Here is a 20,078-nt window from a genome sequence, read left to right on the forward strand (position 1 = left end):
CTTCATGGCAAATAGATGGGGAAACAATGGAAACGGTGAAAAAATTTATTTTCTTTGGCTCCAAAATCACTGTGAATGGTGACACTTGCTCCTTGGAAAAAAAGCTATGACAAACGTAGACACCATATTAAAATCAGAGACATTAGTTTCCTGACAGAGGTCCGTTTAGCCAAAACTATGGTTTTTCCAGTAGTCATGTATGGATGTGACAGCTGGACCATAAAGCTGAGGGCCAAAGAATTGGTGCTTTTGAACTGTGGTGTTGGAGAAGACTCTTGACAGTCCCTTGGACTGCAAAGAAATCAAGCCAGTCAGTCCTAAAAGAAATCAATCCTAAATATTCATTGGAAGGACTAATGCTGAAGCTGAAGCTCCAATACTTTAGCCACCTGATGCGAAGAACTGACTCACTTGAAAAGACCCTGATTCTGGAAAATATTGAATGCAGGAAGAGAAGGGGACAAAAAAGGATGAGATGGTTGGATGGCATCACCGACTCGATGGACATGAATTTGAGTAAACTCCAGGAGTCGGTGATGGACAGGGAAGCCTGGTGTGCTGCAGTCCATGGGGTCAAAAAGAGTCAGACACCGCTGAGTAACTGAACTGAACTGATGATATATTACTCTTATACTTATTTTATTAACCTTATTATGTCTTTGTTGTATCCTACCTCAAATCTTTTGGGAGGAAGAAGCAGAGTACAACATTTAAATAAGCAGAAAGTTATAATGCATGTTCTAAATTAAAATATAAGACAAGAGTAAAAGTATGGTCTCTTTTGTAAACACTTTTTCATTTCAAGTGAGTTTTCAGGTGTATAGCTCTTTGGTTTGGCACAAGCTTATCTGCTTAATAAAACTGAGGAACTTAGAATGTGAATACATTGCTTTTTAAAAATCCGCTTGAGAAAGAGAGAATATATGTATTCCTGTGGCTGATCCATGTTGATGTATGCCAGAAACAAACACAACATTGCAATTAACCTTCAATTAAAAATAAATAAAGAAAAAAATCTGCTTGAAGCCAAATGTCTAGTGGAAGCTTAATTGCTAGCATTTGCTCTGTCATTAACCCCTGCGAGAATCTCCTAGTTCCCACCCTCATTGACTCACACAGGTCACCATGGAGACAACGCCTCTGCCCTTAACCCACAGTGGAGGAGCAACAGCTGCTGCACTGCACTTGGGAATTCTGCCATTCTCTGTTCTATATAAGATGTACTGGTGAAACTGTTCAGATAATGTCACAACTGTTTTCAAAAGATTAGAGGGGAAAACATGTTAAAGGAATCACTTGAAACATTGAGCAATAGCAAAGGACTAAAATTTAATTTAAACTGTAAAATGAGATAACAAGCAACAAACATAGTATAATACTATAATTACTGTAATAAGAGGTTACAGAGTTTTCTTTAAAGTCTCTCCTAGCCAAAACGATTTTTCAATAACTAAATTCATAGCTGCAGAGAGAATTTATTTGGAAGATTCTTTGAGCACATACTTAAACTTTAAACAAAAAGTACCAAACACTATTACTTTCAGACTCATTTCTAAAGAAACAAATACTTTTCTAGTGCTTGATAAACATACTGCTGTGAATTCTAAACTTCAGAAAAATAAAGTATGTGTATAAAATAGCATCTTACCCTTCCATCTACCTTAATTCTTCCTATATGCAAAATACAAATTAAAAGTTTTAGTTTGTGTTCTGAAAATATAAAGAATAGTCTGTGATCTGTGATTGAAACTAAATGGAAATCAAAAGATGTGTTTCTTACCTGTGGATGCAAAACAGGCACCTACTGAATTATTTTCCAAATATTTTTCTAAATATTTCTCTAACAGAGAAAAATATTTTCTCTTTTTTCTCATCACTAATTCCCTTCACTCGCCAATCATTAATAACATTCATTAGTATGATCACATACAAATACATCATTAATACTCTTTGTCATAGAGCAGATCATCCTACTTCGGGAGATGGTCACTGATCCTTCCCTGTGGGAGCGTTAATACAGCCTCATCCCATTCACAGGAGGCTCAGCCATGTGACTTGCTTAGGTCAGTGAAAGATGAGTAGAAAAACACTTTGTGTATAGAAGTTTTAGAGCTAGTATGTACTTACCACGGGTTCCCCAGTGGCTCAGCAGTAAAAGGCTGAATCTTGAAACTGGCATGGAGCAGGAGCTGAAGTCAATCTGCAATGAACATGAAACATGAGCAAGAAAGCAACCGTTGTCGTAAGTCCCTCAGATTTGGAGGCTATTTGTTATTACAGTAGAATCTAAACTCTCCTGAGTGATACAGACACATAAGTTTACCAAAGTCCTATTCTTTTCATGCTATTGCTCACATGGCCGATTCTATTTGATCTATGTAACAAATAAACCTCCTTGGCATCTATTAAATCTGCAAAACTAAAAAATGTTGTATATTTCAATAAAATTTGTATGGTTATTTCCATTTCTGTGACATATTCTTGTTTCTTTCCTGCAAGCTGTATTTTGCTATTCTTAAGAGATTTAGAAATAATAGCATAAATGTGATCATATGAATGTTTTGGGACAGTTTTTTAATCTTCTTTTACCTGTCTTGCACATTTCTCTTCTCCTCTACCTACTCAATTCTCCCACTCCTTCCAAGATAAATTAGCAACCTAGTATGCGCCTTTCCAACTTTGATTTGCATTCATATTTGTAGATATACACATATAAACTTTATCATTTTTTGAATTACAAAAAAGCATGGGGAGATATTTTTATACATACTCATTTGAAATTTCCTTTTTCACTCAATAGTACCTCATAAGGATCCTACCACTACTTCTGCAGTATCTACAAATTCATCCTGTTAAATAGATGCAAGATTGTCCATGGTACGTATAAGTCATAATTAATTCAGGCATTCCTCTATTGCGGGTATTCATTTCTAATTCTTCATCACTATAAACAACAATGTAACAATCATTTTTTAACCCATGTCTTTATGAATTAATCATTTCATTTCCATCAGATAGATTCCCAGGAGTAGAATTTTGGGTCTAAGGGTATATGTATTTTATTATTTTAATAGATAATGCCAGATAGATTTTTCAAAGAATAACAGCGCTTTATATTCCATTCCAATGGGTATTGTAGCTGCCATTAATTTCTGCCTCTTATGGTATAAAATTATATTCCATTGTTATCTTAATTTGCACTTTTCATATTATTAAACATCATTTCAAATGTTTCTTGGCCATTTGGGCTTAATCTTCAGTGAACTGTCTATATGTGTGCTTTGCCTAATTTTCCATTGGATTGAAGGCCTTTTTCTTCTCAGTGTGTAAGAGTTAGATGTCAAACAGAGATGCCACACTCAAATTCTGCTTCAATAAAGGACTCACTCTCTGGCTACAAAGTGTGTGGTTCACTGATAGGCTTCAGATGTCCAGTTACTTAGGGTCCACCAGCTTCTGACCCATGGTCTTGTTCTTGAGGAAGCCCCTTGCCAATGAATGAGTGAGGCATCGATAGCTGAGGACAAGTGCTTCTTTTCTTTGGGCGACCTCCAGCCGATAGGCCCTGGCCATATTCACAATGACAGAACTCTTCCAACAGGCAGTCATTGCTCCGGAGCTGCCCCGTGACTGGCTGAGACTTTTGTTAGGTCTACAACTGGCCTCTTCTGCCAGAGAGGAGGGAGACCTACCTCCTGAGTCTCCCTTTTTCTTCTACTGTGTTATTTTCCAATAAACCTCTTGCACCTCAAACTCATCATGCTTCTCAGAAAACCCAACCAGTGTATTACAGACGTCACCCTTATTACATTATCTGCTATTTATTCACTTTGTTTATAGTAGTTTTGCTTATACATTATGCTATTTTCATATAATCAAATGTGAGTCTTCTCAGCATTGGTTAGGAAGACCTTTCCAACACCTAGATTGTACATGTAATCTCCTACTTTCTTGGTAAGATTTTTATTGCTTTTCTTTAATGTTTAAGTATTTGGTCTTTCTGTATTTTTTAATTTAGTTTATATGTGTGTATAAAGCTAAATGAGGTTTTAAAAACAAAACATGATCTACTTTTTATTTTCTTTAATAACTATCCTTTTCTTACTGAATTGAATTATCCTTCTTATCATATATAAAATTCTTACATATACTTCAGTCTACTTCTGGGTTGTCTGTTCTGATTGTCATCTAATACCATGTTTAAATGGATTATTATGACTTTGTGGTATGTTTTCATATCCACACTCCCTCCACATTGTAGCTAGAGGGAATTACCTAAAGTACAAACCTGACTACCCACTATGAAGCTTTATTGGCTTTCCAGTGCCATCTGAATAGGGTCCAGGCTCTTTGGCATACGTGGCCATGGCTACTATCTATATTGCTGGCTTCCTTTCTGCCTACCCCGCTTCTCTTTGTTCATACTCTAGGACTATCAGACTACTTGAAATCCACCAAATACCACATGGTGTTTCATGCTGCCACATTTTGGTTACATGGAAAGTCTTTTCCGTCTCTATTCCCTGAACTAACCATTGTTTTTTCTGAAAAGTTCAGTTCAGACTTTATCTTTTCCAAGAAGCCTTTCCAAAACCTACAACTTACACTTTATCCTCCATTAGTATGTTTGGCACCTACTATACTGCATTGATACATGTCTTTACGTGTGTCTGCCTTCTACTTTAGACTGCAAAATTCACCTTATTCATTTCTGTACATTTCAAACTTAACCCTATGATGATACAAAACAAGCATTCGATACATTTTTCTTAAACTACTGAATTAGAGCAATGGTCCTCTGAGGATGTGGAAAGAAAATATTAGGACTTATATTTATACTTATCTAAATTAAATACAAAGTAAATCAAGCCTTGCCCACATTAATATGCAGATTGCACTGGCACCATCATTTGATCCTCATGTGGGTGAAAGACATCTGATGACTGGGAGTTCCAGAACTTGGAGATGTTGACAGTGCCAACTCATTGCCTGGCACGTAAATCCAGTTAAATAAATTTTAAAATAATATTATGTAGTTTTAAGTTCAACTAACGCAAAATGGATGGGTGGCTTAAAATATTCCTGGAAAGCATCTTGAAGATAATTCTGGTGAACATTTCAAAAATAGCAGAGCTAACCCTTCTCCTGTTCAATACAAGGACATCATTGCTCATAGTGAGAGGTTAAAAACAATGACCATATATCTGACAAGAAGTCAGCCCAAAAACTTTTTGACATTTTGATATGCAGATGGCTTTGAATTCTGGTTGTCTCTATAAATTTTCAGCATTTTAAGGAGACCTGGCCTTAAACACATCCACATATATAGTGAGATAGTAAATACAAAACAAAAAATGAGGTTTAATTCTCCTTATTGAAAATAACAGACTTCTCCCTTTCTCCTTTTTTCTTTCAGAATTTCTTTCTCCATGCCTTCCAAACATATGTAAATCTGTTTCATAGCTAAATAAGTCTCTTGCCAGTCTCACAGCTCAGAAATGTTTCCTCAAGAACATTTCTGAGCCGTGAATTGGAAATTCAAATTTCAAGGGTTACAGCTCCACTGTCTCCCAGTTTCATTAAGGTAAGAGCCTAAGTTTGATGGTTGCTTTGCTGTAGTTTGCAAAAGTACCTCCTGTTACAAAGATATAAGCAGTTTGTTTTTCCTCTGGATAAAGCCAGTAAGATGGTCACTCCAATTATTGGGTAAAGTTGTGATGAACTGTGTGTGATGTAATGGGTTGTACCTGCTTGACTATATAAGGAGGTAAGATTCCTTTCTGTCTTTGCAGTCTCTTATGGGTGGATTGACTGTCCGTTGGTACACATTGGTACCAACGTGGTACCACAAGTTTCACGCTTAGTTAATAATGAAACTGTTTACAGTCTCACCTTTGAGGAAAGGTTTTCTGGGTTGCAAGAAGGTTTCGTTTTTTAATTATGTTGCCCCATCATAACCAATACAGATATTTTCTTGAACATGGAACCAACAGAGGACAAACTCATAAGATATTTTCAAGCCTACAGTCATTAAACACAACATGCAACCTGTATTTTCAGACAATTTTTGTTTACTGGATCTATGTTCCTGGTATTCACTGCAATCTCTGAAGTGCCCTAAGAAAAAACCTTGAATTTTTCCTGGGATTATTCTATCTGGAGAAGGAAATGGCATCCCACTCCAGTACTCTTGCCTGGAAAATCCCATGGATGGAGGAGCCTGGTAGGCTATAGTTCATGGGGTCGTGAAGTCAGACACGACTGAGTGACTTCACTTTCACTTTTCACTTTCATGCATTGGGGAAGGAAATGGCAACCCACTCCAGTATTCTTGCCTGGAGAATCCCAGGGACGGCAGAGCCTAGTGGGCTGCCGTCTATGGGGTTGCACAGAGTCAGACACGACTGAAGCGACTTAGCAGCAGCAGCAGCAGCATTCTATCAGATGTTCCTTCAACCAAAAGCAAACAGTGGTAACCTGACTAATCCCATTGGGGAGAAAAAGTCACTCAATGGTTATGAAGCTACTTTAGCATATGCTGTGGTGTGCCAAATCCACTTCAGTACTGAGCCCTTTGTTCCACCAGGTATTGTGAGGGTGGGTTGTTCTCAGCTGTGCCCCTGTCCAGAAATTGCCCTCAGCTGAAGAGAACCATCATGTCCAGTCAGGTCCACTCTGGAAGCAGCCTGCATCCAGCGATTATAGACTATAGAGCATGGGGTTGAGAGGGAATTCTGATCACTGGGGACAACTTAGAAAGTCATCCTAGGATTGCTGAGGACTCTGTTTCAACATCACAATTCAACTTCTTTGCCCAGTTCTGTTTCCTTCACTCTTCTCAGGTGCTGTTCCCAAGCACAGGTCCCCAAAAATCTCCTGCATGCAAATCTCAGAATCTGTTTCCTGAGGAACCCAACTTGAATCACTTACCTAGCTGAAAATTTTACCAAATGTCAAGCAGTTACTTATATCTGAGAATGTGATAGTAAAACATAATGAACATAAGCCAGCGTTTCCTGATACTGTCTTACAATGCAGGAGCTCTGTTTAGGTATGGCTGCAACTGGCCCACTCAGCACCTTTTTCTGAATTAGGGAAAAGCTCTCGCAATGAATGGATGGGGCACTAAGGCTAACTGGCGATGTGAATGGAGCAGCAAGGGCTGTATTTCAAGCCTCTTCACATTTCTGGCCAGAACTCTTATGCGCTGAAGAATCTACACAACAGTGTGTGGTGGTCGGCCTCAGGTATGCGCCAAGGCAACAACTGCCTGCTACTCAAACAAACACAATGTAGTTGCTGAAGGACAGTAGAACAGTGACAACTGAACAATGTAATACAGAGATGTTTGAAATGTCAAGGAGAGAAGGATGATAGGGACATGACATGACGTATTGCCAAGATGCTCAGGATGTAAGAAAAATGAATTAAGAGGTGTCATTATTGTAGTTGTGAAAATATTGCATGCATTTGAAGGAAACCAGAACATGTCACCCCAAAATGTGTCTCTTTGACATACAATTTTTATTTGGAAGCAATTAAGAACCAGTAAATGTAGAAAAACCCTAAAGAAGAAAAAATAAATCTATCAGCCCAGAAGAATCTGCAAACAAATCTTGTTAAACTAACCTTAATCTTCCTAATTACTTCTTCACATTTACTCTCCCTAGCCCAAACCCTTTTGTCTTGTCAACTCCTCACAAATTCATTGTTTGTCTAAAAGGTGTGAAAGCTTCCTGTTCTCATTACTTCCTAGAGTCTTCATTCTCTTCTGAAGGTTCCTATGTACATGTGAAAATTCAATAAAATGTGTGTTTTTCTCCTGTTAACCTGTCTTTGTCAGTTTAATTTTCAGAACCAGCCAAAGACCCTAAGGAAGGTCAAGGAAAACTTTCTCCTGCCCTGCAGTTCAAATCCAAGAATAATATAAAAATGGAAAGAGGATAAAAACCAGCAAAGTTACTGGTCAGGAAGTGAGAGCAGGTTAGGGGTAAAATTAAGGGACAATATTGTAAAGCAATTATCTTCCAATTAAATATTGGAGGACTGTGGCATTTGAGAAGATTCTTGAGAGTCCCTTGGACTGAAAGGAGACCAAACCAGTCAATCCTAAAGAAAATCAACTCTGAATATTCACTGAAAAGACTGATGCTGAAGCTGAAGCTCTAATACTTTGGCCACCTGATGCAAAGAGCCGACTCACTGGAAAAGTGCTGGGAAAGATCGAAGACAGGAGGAGAAGGGGACGACAGAGGACGAGATGGTTGGATGGCATCATCAACTCAATGGACATGAGTTTGAGCAAGCTCTGGGGGATGGTGAAGGACAGGAAGGCTGGTGTGCTGTAGTCCATGATATTGCAAAGAGTCAGACACGACTAAGCAACTAAACAACAAAACAACAACAAATATTGGAAAGGGTGTGGAGAAAAAGGAACCCTCTTGCACTGTTGGTGGGAATGTAAATTGGATACAGCCCATTATGGAGAATAGTATGGAGATTTCTTTAAAAACTAGGACTAAAATGACCATATGACCAACAATCCCACTACTGGGCATATACCCTGAGGAAATCATAACTGAAAAAGATACATGTATCCCAATGTTCATCACAGCACTACTTACAATAGCTAGCAATTGGTAGCAATCTAGATGTCCAGAGAAAGATGAATGGATAAAGAAATAGTGGTATATACACACAAAGGAATATTACTCAGCCATAAGAAGGAACACATTTCACTCAGTTCTAATGAGGTAGATGACCCTAGAGCCTATTATACAGAGTGAAGTAAGTCAGAAAGAGAAAGATAAATATTGTAATTCACTCATATATATGGAATCTAGAAAGATGGTACTGCTGAACCTACCTGCAGAGCAGCAGTGGAGACGCAGACATAGAAAACAGACTTGCCGATACAGTGGGAGAAGGAAAGGGTGGGACCAACCAAGAAAGTAGCATTGAAACATTTACATCACCATATGTTAAACAGATAGCCAGTGGGAATTTGCTCTGTGACACAGGGAGCTCAACCAAGTGCTCTGTGAAAATCTAGAGGGGTGGGATAGGGTAGGAGATGGGAGGGAGGTTCAAGGAGGAGACACATGTATATCTATGGCTGATTCATGTTGATGGATGGCAGAAACCAACACAACAGTATAAAGCAATTATCCTCCAATATTATTGTTTAGTCACTTAAGTCATATCTGACTCTTTTGTGGCCCAAGGACTATAGCCCACCAGGCTCCTCTGTCCTTGGGATTTTACAGGCAGGAACACTAAGGTGGGTTGCCATTTCCTGCTCTGGGGGATCTTCTGAGCCAGGGATTGAACCCAAGTCTCCTGCTTGGCAGGCAGATTCTTTACCACTAAGCTACCTGGGAAGCCCAAGTCCTTTCACACACACACACACACACACATGAAAATAACAGGTGTATCTACCTGAAGGGCTGCTGGAGAATGAAATGATTAAATGATACTGATTGTAAAGCACTGGGCCTGGCATCAAAGTGCATGCTAAGTCGCTTCAGTCGTGTTCCACTCTTTGAGACCCCATGGACTGTAGCCCACCAGGCTCCTCTGTCCATGAGGATTCTCCAGGCAAGAATACTGGAGTGGGTGGCCATGCTCTCCTTTTGCACCAAAGATTAAAACTTAAATACATAATAATCTTAACACTTTATCTTGAAAGTAAACTGAAGTCAAACTTTTATAATAGTACAAAAGTCATCTCTGATGTAATTTTTAACAGTTTTTGCTAATTCTTTAAAATATGGCAATGTGGTTAAATCATGACCTGGGATCAGAGACTTAAATCTATCGCTTTAGATCTTGACCAAATTGCTTAACGATAATCATAGTGCCATAATCGCCATAAACATTACAGAAGTTTACCGAGTTATGATTGTTTAAAACTGGTTATATATATTTATATACATAAGTAAAGTATGTGAAGTTGATGATATATGTATTGATGCATATATAAATCACAGCTACTTTTCAGAAAGACTTCTTTCAAAGGAGATAGAGCCGCTCCAGCCAAGAGGCACAGTCCTCACCCCTGGAGCGCGCAGGTAGCTCCATCGCAGGCCGGCTGTGCGGCGAACCGGCTGTGCTCAGCGCGGGCCTAAGGCGGACGCCGGAGCTCGGACGGGGCGGCGCGGCGGTTCCCGGCCAAGTGGCCCGCGCCGCCCCGCCCGCTCGCCGGGGATGAGTGACGGCGACAACAGGTGCGCCGAGGCGTCTGCGGCTTCTCCGGAGCCCCCGAGTTTGGCACGTCAGGACCCGGGGGTCAGGCTTTAACTCTGCAAACTGGTCTCCTCTCCCCGCACCAGCCTTACGAAGTCGCCCGTCAACCGGCTTCTTGCACTTTAATAAAGCCTCTAAACGCACCGCCACCTCTCGAAAACCCACCAGTCCTAGAAGCCAACTTTTCTCCAAAGGGGAGGAGAGGGAAAGGCGTGTGGTGCATGGAGCTCTGCATAGCCGCTCGCTGTCTCTTCCCCAGCCGTCCGAAAGCAGACGAGAGTGGCTTCAGAACAGAGCCCTCGATCCGCACACCTCACGCCCGCCCCGACCTGCGGCACGCTCTGCCCCTGAGACGGCCCAGCTCGGCGACCACAGGCCACCGCCGAAACCTGCCCGCCCGCGCCCCTCCCGGGCTTGCGGCGCCCGCCCGCACCGCCACCCGCCGCCCGAGGCTACGTCGTCTGCCCCTCCCTACCCCCGCGAGTGGCAGGTTCAGGCCCCGGGTTCGAGTCTGCGCCCTTGCAGCTGCCACCGCCGCCGTCGCCGCCAGGGGGAGAAAGTCTCCGTCGGGAAGCGTGGTGTTGCTTCCTGGGTTCGAAGGTGCTTTCGAACTGTAGGTTTCTCTGCCTTTCCCCCTGGCTTTTGAAGAGCAGAGAGGACGATGGAGACCGAGTCCGGGGCGGTGAGTACGGCGGTCAGGGCCCTGAGTCCTGGGCCCCCGGGATAGCGGGGAGAAGGAGCAACGTGGACTCCGTCTGTGAGGGGGCTGGAAGGACGAGTCTAGAGCTCGCTATTTTGTCAGCAAGAACCGTGGACAGGGCGCCCCATCGACCGCCATGAAGAGCGGCCTGCCTGCAGGCCCCGTCGGGTTGTGTAGTGGGGTCGGGCAGGTGCGACGCCGGGCCTGGACTGGTGTAGACCCGCGGGAAGGTTCCGGGAAGCGTGGGTGACCTGGTCCTGTGCACCAGGCTGGGTCCAGGCCAGAGAACCAGCTTTCCCGCCGAAAGTAGGTTCGGCTGCGTCTTTGACGCTCACTCCAGCCATTCTCAGCCTAGCCGCCCACTTGAGGTGTTGGCCAGGCGGCCATCCCCTCCTCTTCCCGACCGGTCAGCGGAAACCAGACGTGCTGAGAGACCTGGCGGGGGTGGGGGTGGGGGACGAGTGTGGGGTATAAGGGGCACCTGGGCACAAGTCGGAACTGGGCACTCGCGCCCAGGCCAGTCTGGGCGGGGGAGGGGTGGGAGACCGAGTAGGCCGGAGGGGCTGCGGCAACGTGCCGTCGCGCCCCACCCCGTGCCCGCCGGCAGCCAATCAGCGAGTGCCACGCAATGCCCGCGGGGCCCTGCTACGCACGAGGCCGGCGTCTGGGTCTGTGCCGTTGAGGATTCCCGCCACTGCTTCTGGCGGGCTTGCGGGACAAAATTTCTCGCTGGCTAGCCTTCTTTTCCCTCCCGCACTTTGGTGGGGAGGGGGTGGATCCTCGAATCGGTGCTCCAGTTCACGATGACTTGAGAGAACCTGAGGAAGTTGTCGCTGCGGCCATTTCCTCCGGCGCCTCAGCTTGCTGGCCTCGGAGGGGAAGGAGCGCCGAGTCCTTGACTGCGACGGTTAGCCCGTCTTTTTCCTCTTCTTTTCACTGGCAGAGTAGATGATAAATTTCGAGGTTAATTCTCAAGGGGAGGAGGCAGTGGAGGCACATTGCTTTGGAGGAAATTTTAAATAAACTTTTTAGTACTAGAAGTTGTACTAAGCTAAGGACCCTTACTGCTTGCCCCAAAACAGCACCTAGCTAGGTGCTTTTCATACATTTGCAAAATTATTGCCGGCGGAATTTGAGGCATTCTGAATTAACTCAGTCACTAACTGTCTCTAAGGAACTTAATGATTGCCTCTACCTGAGCCTTGTTACTGCCAAGATTAAAATGCTTTCTAGGGTTTTATTCATGTTGTATTCTTCAGCCCACAACCTAAGAGTTGGTGTATTGTGAGCAGGAAGAAATTATTGATTCTTTATTCAACAAATGTTTATTGAACACCTGCTATATATGGTCTTAGATACTGCGGTGAACAAAACAGGCAAAGCCCCTTTCTTGAACATTACAATATAGTGGAAAGAGATGACAAACGCAATATAAATTACATAATGTGTTGGAAAGTGATTAGTGGTAAGGAGAAAAAACAGTTGGAACCCACAATAGAATAGGAACCTTAAAAATTGAAGAATGATGTGAATGGAATGTACAAAGTTCGTGTTTTTCCTTCCTCCGTGTTGAGGGTTTCTTAAGATTGGAAATAAAGCACTTTGTTCTCTTCCATTCATGTCATTTTTCTCTCATAAAAATAAAAACCAGTGGAGTTTTAAATAAATTTGAAAGCAAAAGAGTTCATTTGTTGAATAAAGAAGTTATAAATTAACTTTCAAATGCCCTGAGAGGGTGCTGTTAAGATTGGGTTCCCAGTTTCTTTCACTGGCAGCTACAATATAGCAATTATTAAATATGATGACTTTGTGGTTTAAGAGATGTTTTTATGAACTCCCGTACTTGGGAGCGTTTTTCCCTTTTAAGACTGGGTGGAGAATAGACCCGATAAGTTCCAGCCTACAGCCCCGTAGTCACCACTGGCCTAGATGTTTCTCTGTACATCTTGCAGAGAATAATTTTTAGGGATTATGGTTTATTGGCCAATGAAATGAAAGCAGAGCAGTGTGAAAAAGAACAACTCCATTATCTAAGTGGGAAATTCATTTTCATGAGTTTGTTTATTAGAGAATTTAAGTCGTGAACTTCAAGCTTTTTGAAGCACTCTTTTAGTGTCTCAGAAGTCTCTTTAGTGTTCTTACAAGGAAAATAGCAAGTTCTTACATTTGTTTCTCTTTAAAAATTCTATTCCCAAGTCTTGTTTTTTTCCCAGTGTACCTTAAGAGTCTATCTACTGTCTTGCTATTGTGCAAAGGCTTATATGTTAGTTATTATTGTTTTTATAGTCGCTAAGTCATGTCCAGCTGTTTGCGACCTCATGGACTGTGGACCACCAAGCTCCCCTGTCCATGGTATTTTCCAGGCAAGAATACTGGCATGGGTTACCATTTTCTTTTCCATTATTTGTTAATATATATTTATTAAAATCTGAATTAAAGCCACTGACTTAGAATTGTGAATATATGAATATGAGCTCAGTTCTTTAGCATAAAGTAAAAATTAATATTAAAAACTTTAGTATAAAAACTTATACCTGTACCTATAAATTTTTATACATATAGGTATAAACTTTATTTTTGCAAAATCAGGCCACTTTTCAAATTGCCAAGTGCATTTAAAAATTTGACTTTAGAGTTGAAAAGCAGTGAAATTAAATGTCAGAATGTATTTACTTGTCAATGCCCTTTAGCCTAAGACCACCACAAATACACCTATAGTTTAATAACGTTGGCTCTTCTGAATTACAGCAAGGAAGAACATGGTGCCTCTCAACTAGAGGATGTTAGAACTTATTATAGGATTTAGGCTTGTATTAGCACTTTTTAGAGTGGGTTTAAAGAAGGTTTTACTCTGAAATGCATGTTGTCAGAAAGTGGGAGTAATTCTATGATTGTGCTAAGTGCTACGTCGCTCCAGTCATGTCCGGCTCTTTGCAACCCTTTAGGCTATAGCCTGCCAGGCTTCTCTCTCCATTGGTTTCTCCTGGCAAGAATACTGGAGTGGGTTGCCATTTCCTTCTCCAGGGGATCTTTCCCACCCAGGGATCGAACTGGCATCTCTTAAGTCTCCTGCATTGGCAGGCAGGTTCTTTACCACTAGTACTACCTTAGTTCTCATTTGGAAGACAAGAAAGAGATTGAAGCTGAGTTCTGTGATTGATAAAGAAGGAGCAGTCAGTCTTGTCAGGCAGGATAAAAGGATGTTTGGTCATTCTTGTGGTTTGGGAAATGGTTTTGTTTTTGTCAATGTGTAGATATGATTATGGAGTGGCCTTGTTTTTATTTTCACCCATCACAATAACGCTTCCTGATAGCTCAGTTGGTATAGAATCCGCCTGCAATGCTGGAGACCCCGGTTCCATTCCTGGATAGGGAAGATCCCCTGGAGAAGGGATAGGCTACCCACTCCAGTGTTCTTGGGCTTCCCTTGTGGCTCAGCTGGTAAAGAATCCACCTGCAATGCAGGAGACCTAGGTTCGATCTCTGGATTGGAAAGATCCCCTGGAGAAGGGAAAGGCCACTCACTCTAGTATTCTGGCCTGGAGAATTCCATGGACCACAGTCCATGGGGACGCAGAGAGTCAGACAGGACTGAGCGACTTTCACTTTCTTTCATCACAATAACAGTAGCCTTGCTCAATGTTGGTGTTAACAAGAGAACACCACAGACTACCTGTGAGGTCCCGACACCTCTTACAACACCAGGGCCTAGTTGTTGTACCAGGCCAGCTCCTAACTGTCCAGGGCTACTTTTCTCTTTCCTAAACTTCTTTTTGAGTTTAATATTCCTTCTTAATACTTAAAATATTTAAATTGTACATTTAATACTAATTAATATATGTATGTTTATATGATACACTTAAGATTTAAGTTCTCTGTAGAAAAGTAGATTCTGTATTTCTTGTATTTTTCTTGCCTTCAAAAGTTATTAGCTTTATAATCTTCATAGTAGCATAAAATTAAAGTCTAAAATACTACATTTTGTCAGTGACTTACCTTTTTGAAGGATAAATGCTTTTATCTTGTGTTAAAACTTATACCCAGTACCAAGAGTTTAAAAGAATTTTATTTTACAGCAAACATCAAATCAGACGCAAACAGATTCATTATCTCCATCCCCTAATCCTGTGTCACCTGTGCCTTTGAATAACCCAACGAGTGCCCCAAGATATGGAACAGTGATCCCTAATCGCATCTTTGTAGGAGGAATTGACTTTAAGGTACCTCATAATGCATGCAATATAGTGAATTATTTTTTGTATTAGAAATATTTATTATATTTCTCAGAAATGGCTTATTTGTACAACTGTAAAAACAATGTATTTAATATTTTCATAATGATTAGTAGGGTTCAAATTGTCTTATTATAGTAGAGTATATATAATTGTCTAATTTCACATACAAGGAAATTGAGGCTCATTGACATATCTATAGTCTCCTAACTACTTAGAGACAGAGTGAAAACTGGAATCCTAGTTTTCTTTTTTTTTTTGAATCCTAGTTTTCTGACTGATAGCTCCACGTTCTTTGTTTCACCATATCACACTAATTATACTTTTTTTACATAGTAATCCAATAGCCCAAACAATGAGTGATTAAAATTTTCAAAAGATGACTCAATTAAGGAAAAAGAAAACAAAAACACAACAGTTTTCTGAAGTCCTGTTTCTTTATCCCAACTTATATCTTCAGTTCCTGAGTAACTTCTTAGACTTTTATTTTGCAAATTGCTTGTCACTGAATTTACAATTTGATTACCAAAAAAGGCTTGTGTCCTAGTCAAAATAAAGCATCTTAACAGTAATATGTTTAAATAATGTAATCAGCCATTTCACTCTTTGAGAGAGGCATAGTTTTGTGAGATGTTTTGCAGCCCCCTCCCCCCCATGTGGGAGGCAGTTGTAAACATCTACAGGAAAAGCAGGCATCGATAATCTAGGTGGAACATTCTTTCTTCCAAGGGTATATATAGAAGGATCTCCAGGCTTCCATATTACATATTGGAAATTTCAGGGAGAGTTGTCTTAAAAAAGAAAATCCTTGTGGAATTAGGGTATAGTATTTATCACTCACTGTTTTCCAACAATCAGTGTCTTACAATTTGGATGGAATTGCTTCGTTTCCTGCTCAAGATGAATGTCACAATGTGTTTATCGAAATTATGAGTCTTAAGCAAGTGTGTGATTGGGTCACTAATAATAAATGAAGGAAAATAATTTCTTATGAAGTGCTTACTTTTAAAAAGATTTCCTGTTTCTGTGGAAAATATTAATAACTGACAATAAATATTCAAGTTAAATATCCTTATACAGAATTTATATTAGCTTAGTATATCTTTAAATACATCATCAATAAGTGTAGTGATGTGTATGGCTAGGTTAAGTGGAGGGTTTTTATCTTGTTGGCGTATAGCTGCTTTCCAATGCTGTTTGAGTTTCCCCTATACAGCACAGTGACCCAGCTATAGGTACACACATATCCCCTGTTAGGCTCCTTTCCCACTCAGGTCACCACAGCGCTGAGTAGGGTTCCCTGTGCGATACAGTGGCTTGCCTTAGTTTAGTGCCGGTTTTTAGTGAAGCCAGTCAGCCACAGGATAAACTCTGGGGCCACTGTTACAATACAGTCTTAGCTTTAAGTTCGCTGGTAAGGTTCTCCCTCTTACAGTTACACCTTACCCAAAACCATAGGTAATTTCCAGCAAGGAAGTAGTTTAACACAGTAGCAAGCAGACTCAAACTTCATAAAATTCTTCTTTTTAGACCCCTAGAACCCATCCCTTTTAATATTTGATTATCTTGACTTTCTGTCTCCTTTTTAACAGAGATGGAGATGCAAAGTTGAGCTAGTGATTCTTCTGTCAGAGAATGGTTTGAATTAATTTGTTTTCAAGTCTCTAATAGAAATCTTTGATGTTGATTCCATTTTGTGTTTATTGAAATGAGACTATTATACCTAGATTAACTCAGTATTTGCCATCATCCAATTTAGCAAGCCTTAGGTTACCAACTAAAAATTTAGTTTTTTACTTAAGTAGTGAGGTACCTGTGGAACTCAAGAGGTATTGCTCTACTATTAGGCGTGTCTTTTCTTAGATATATATGTAAAGAAAAATTTTTTCTATGAATATTTAAAGTTTTTCTTGGGGGCAAACACAGTTGAACCAAAAAATGAAATTGCAATGAATTTAGAGTGAATGCTCTAGGGAAAGGTGATGTGGGTCTACTATGAGATTATTTGGCCAATAGATACGCCAAACCGTCTTTGTAGACATCTTATGCATGATAGTCTAGTTATGACTCAGTGTTTTTTGTGTATCATCATAATGTTCGTATGTATATTGAGTACAGATAAAAAGTCTAAAAACTTTTAAGTTTTGTAGCCTCTCTGTTGTTACCACAAATTGAGTTCAGGTACTTTTGTAAATATATTTCCTTTCTAAGACCTTAACTTTCCTGATGACTATGCTGATTAAAATAGAGTGATTGTTTGACAGAAAACAGCAAAATTCTTTAAAGCAATTATCCTTCAATTAATAATAAATTTTAAAATTAAAATAGAGTGACTGGTGGAGGTCAGCATAACCTGGTTCCACTGCCATGACTGTAGGCCTCTCTGAATCACAAGAACCAATAATAATATGCTATTAGTATAATTATAGGCATGCCTAGTACAGTTTTGGAGCAGGAAATGGCAGCCCACTCCAGTATTCTTGCCTGGAAAATCCCACGGACCGCGGAGCCTGGTAGGCTACTGTCCATGGGGTCGCAAAGAGTCGGACACGACTGAGCAACTTCACTTTCACTTTCAGTACAGTTTTATCAAAAAATAGCTAACTAGAGAACAAGCTTTATTTGTAGTTTTAGAAAACTCAGCTTAAAATATTTTATTGCTATGTAATAATTTAACAACATAGTATTAACAACTCTGCATAAAGCAAAGTATTAATATTGATTTTAATAATTTAGTGATTTCATGCACTGTTTTTATGATGACAGGCATTCTTATACCCATATTGTTATTTGTGTTGCCTTTTCTGTCTCCAAAACAAGCAGAAGAGTTATTTCATCTTTTATCAATTAAAGTGTTGTGTGTTTTTTTTTATACCATTAGACAAATGAAAATGATTTAAGAAAATTTTTTTCCCAATATGGGTCTGTAAAAGAAGTGAAGATTGTAAATGACAGAGCTGGAGTTTCCAAAGGGTTAGTATCACTATAGGTAGTACACAGAATTAACCATTGTGTTTTTACTGTATTGCTACGTTTTGTATTCTGCCTTACTTTGGTTCCTTTTTTTTTTAAAGAAGGAGGTTGTAGTGGGTTTGGCTGTGTTTTGTTCTTGTTGTTTTGTGGGGGGGGGTTGTGTTTTGGGTTTTTTTGGCTGCACTGGTTCTTCATTTTTGTGCCTGGGCTTTTTCTAGTTGCAGCAGGCAGGGGCTCTGCGGTGCACAGGCTTCAGTAGCTGTGGTGCATGGGCTTAGTTGCTTGACCGCATGTGGAATCTTCCCAGATCAGGGATGGAACCCATGTCCCCTGAATTGGCAGGCGGATTCTTTACCACTGGACCACCAGGGAAGTCCTGATTCCATTTTTAAAAAGAATTTCATGGCTTCTTTCTCCTACCTTTTGATCTCCATGTGTGGGGGAGTGGGGTGTGAGTATTTTAGAGGAAAGGGGATAGTATAATATTCCTTAATTTGTTGTAAACTTATTCTTGCAAAGGCTGAGAGACCATTCATTGTTAGATAGTAAGCACTTAATGTTGAGTAGCTGATGTCCAGTAGCCAAGGAACCAGAAGCTAAAGGAATCGGATACTTTTGGAATTATATATCTGCTTTAGACTAGAGAGAACTTAATTTGGAAAAGGCTGACATAAAAGAATGTCTGTAGGTTGTGCGTTAGAGACCTAACCAGGGGACTAATCTAAGGAATATAATCTTAGAGTGATTTTTAATTGCCAAATCAAGGAGAATGAAAATTAAAGAATAAAGCACTGGGATTTGGCTAGTATTGTCTGGTGACATTAGAGCTGTTTTAGTGAATTGGTGTATACAAAAGCCAAATATCAGAGAAGAAGAAGGTAGTTTACATAGTGTTCTCACTTGAGAAGTTTGATTGCAAAGTTAAAGAAATCGATGAATGATTATTTTCTTGAAAAAGAGGCAATATATACATATTCATAGGCATAAAAGAAGGGACCAATAAGATGGATAAAATATTAGTGGGAAACTACATGTAAGTATGACAGGTGGACACTTCGAAAGAGATGAGATCCTACAGAGATTATTAACAGATATAAACATATAATATAAATAAATCCTGTATATAAACAAGAGACTTCTGAGTCTGACAAACAATAATATGATGAAGTGAAATTGTACAACTTTTATTTGGCTTATTGGGATTTGTAATATCCATTTTTAAATCATTGAAAAACACACATAGCAGTGTAGACTGTATTTTATGCCTTTTCCACTGGGTGGTATGTGTGTTCTACTAAAAAAAGTGTAAAAGTATTTCTTCAGCCCTTGTTTAATACTTGAGCAAATAAAAAAGAAATTCCTTTGTTGAAAAAGGAAATTAATATACAATACAGTAATTATGAATTGAAGAAAATAGTAAATGTTTATTAATTACATGATACATAATTACTTATTAGTAATTATGAATTGGCACTTCCCTGGTGGTTTAAACAGTAAAGAATCTGCTTGCAATTCATAAGACCTGGGTTCGATCCCTAGGTTGAAACGATCCCCTGGAGAAGGGAACAGCTACCCACTCAAGTAATCTTGCCTGGAGAATTCCATGGACAAAAGAGCCTGGCAGGCTACAGTCCGTGGGGTCGCAGAGTCGGACACGACTGAGGAACTTAACATACATACACAATTTGAGGAAAATAAAGTTGAGCATTACTCAAGAGAGTTTCCTAAAGTTATCTAAATAGAGATTAAATTTGGGGGGGTATGATTTTATTTCTTTCATCCCTTTTTATCTACCTATTTTGTCTTTTTGGACAAGGCATATATTGTGTAATTCAGCTGTTAAAGAATCCACCTGCAGTGCAGGAGATCTGGTTTGATTCCTGGGTGGGGATGATATCCTGGAGAAGGGATAGATTACCCACTCAGTA

The 20,078-nt window shown here is 40.1% G+C and overlaps 1 protein-coding gene across 5 annotated transcripts in view; it reads left to right on the forward strand.

Annotated features, from left to right (window-relative positions):
- The first annotated feature begins 10,794 nt into the window (after positions 1–10,794).
- Positions 10,795–20,078, forward strand: part of BOLL (boule homolog, RNA binding protein) — a 59,412-nt gene continuing 50,128 nt past the window's right edge. For all 5 annotated transcript variants that reach the window (XM_043445959.1, XM_043445957.1, XM_043445958.1 and 2 more), the window contains exons 1-3: positions 10,795–10,927; positions 15,022–15,165; positions 18,059–18,150. In XM_043445959.1, coding sequence (XP_043301894.1) covers positions 10,907–10,927; positions 15,022–15,165; positions 18,059–18,150 — 257 coding nt within the window. In that variant the 5' untranslated portion in view covers positions 10,795–10,906. The remainder of the gene's footprint in view (positions 10,928–15,021; positions 15,166–18,058; positions 18,151–20,078) is intronic.

Source organism: Cervus canadensis, chromosome 24 (assembly GCF_019320065.1).
Source record: "Cervus canadensis isolate Bull #8, Minnesota chromosome 24, ASM1932006v1, whole genome shotgun sequence".
In the NCBI taxonomy this organism is placed as follows: Eukaryota; Metazoa; Chordata; class Mammalia; order Artiodactyla; family Cervidae; genus Cervus; species Cervus canadensis.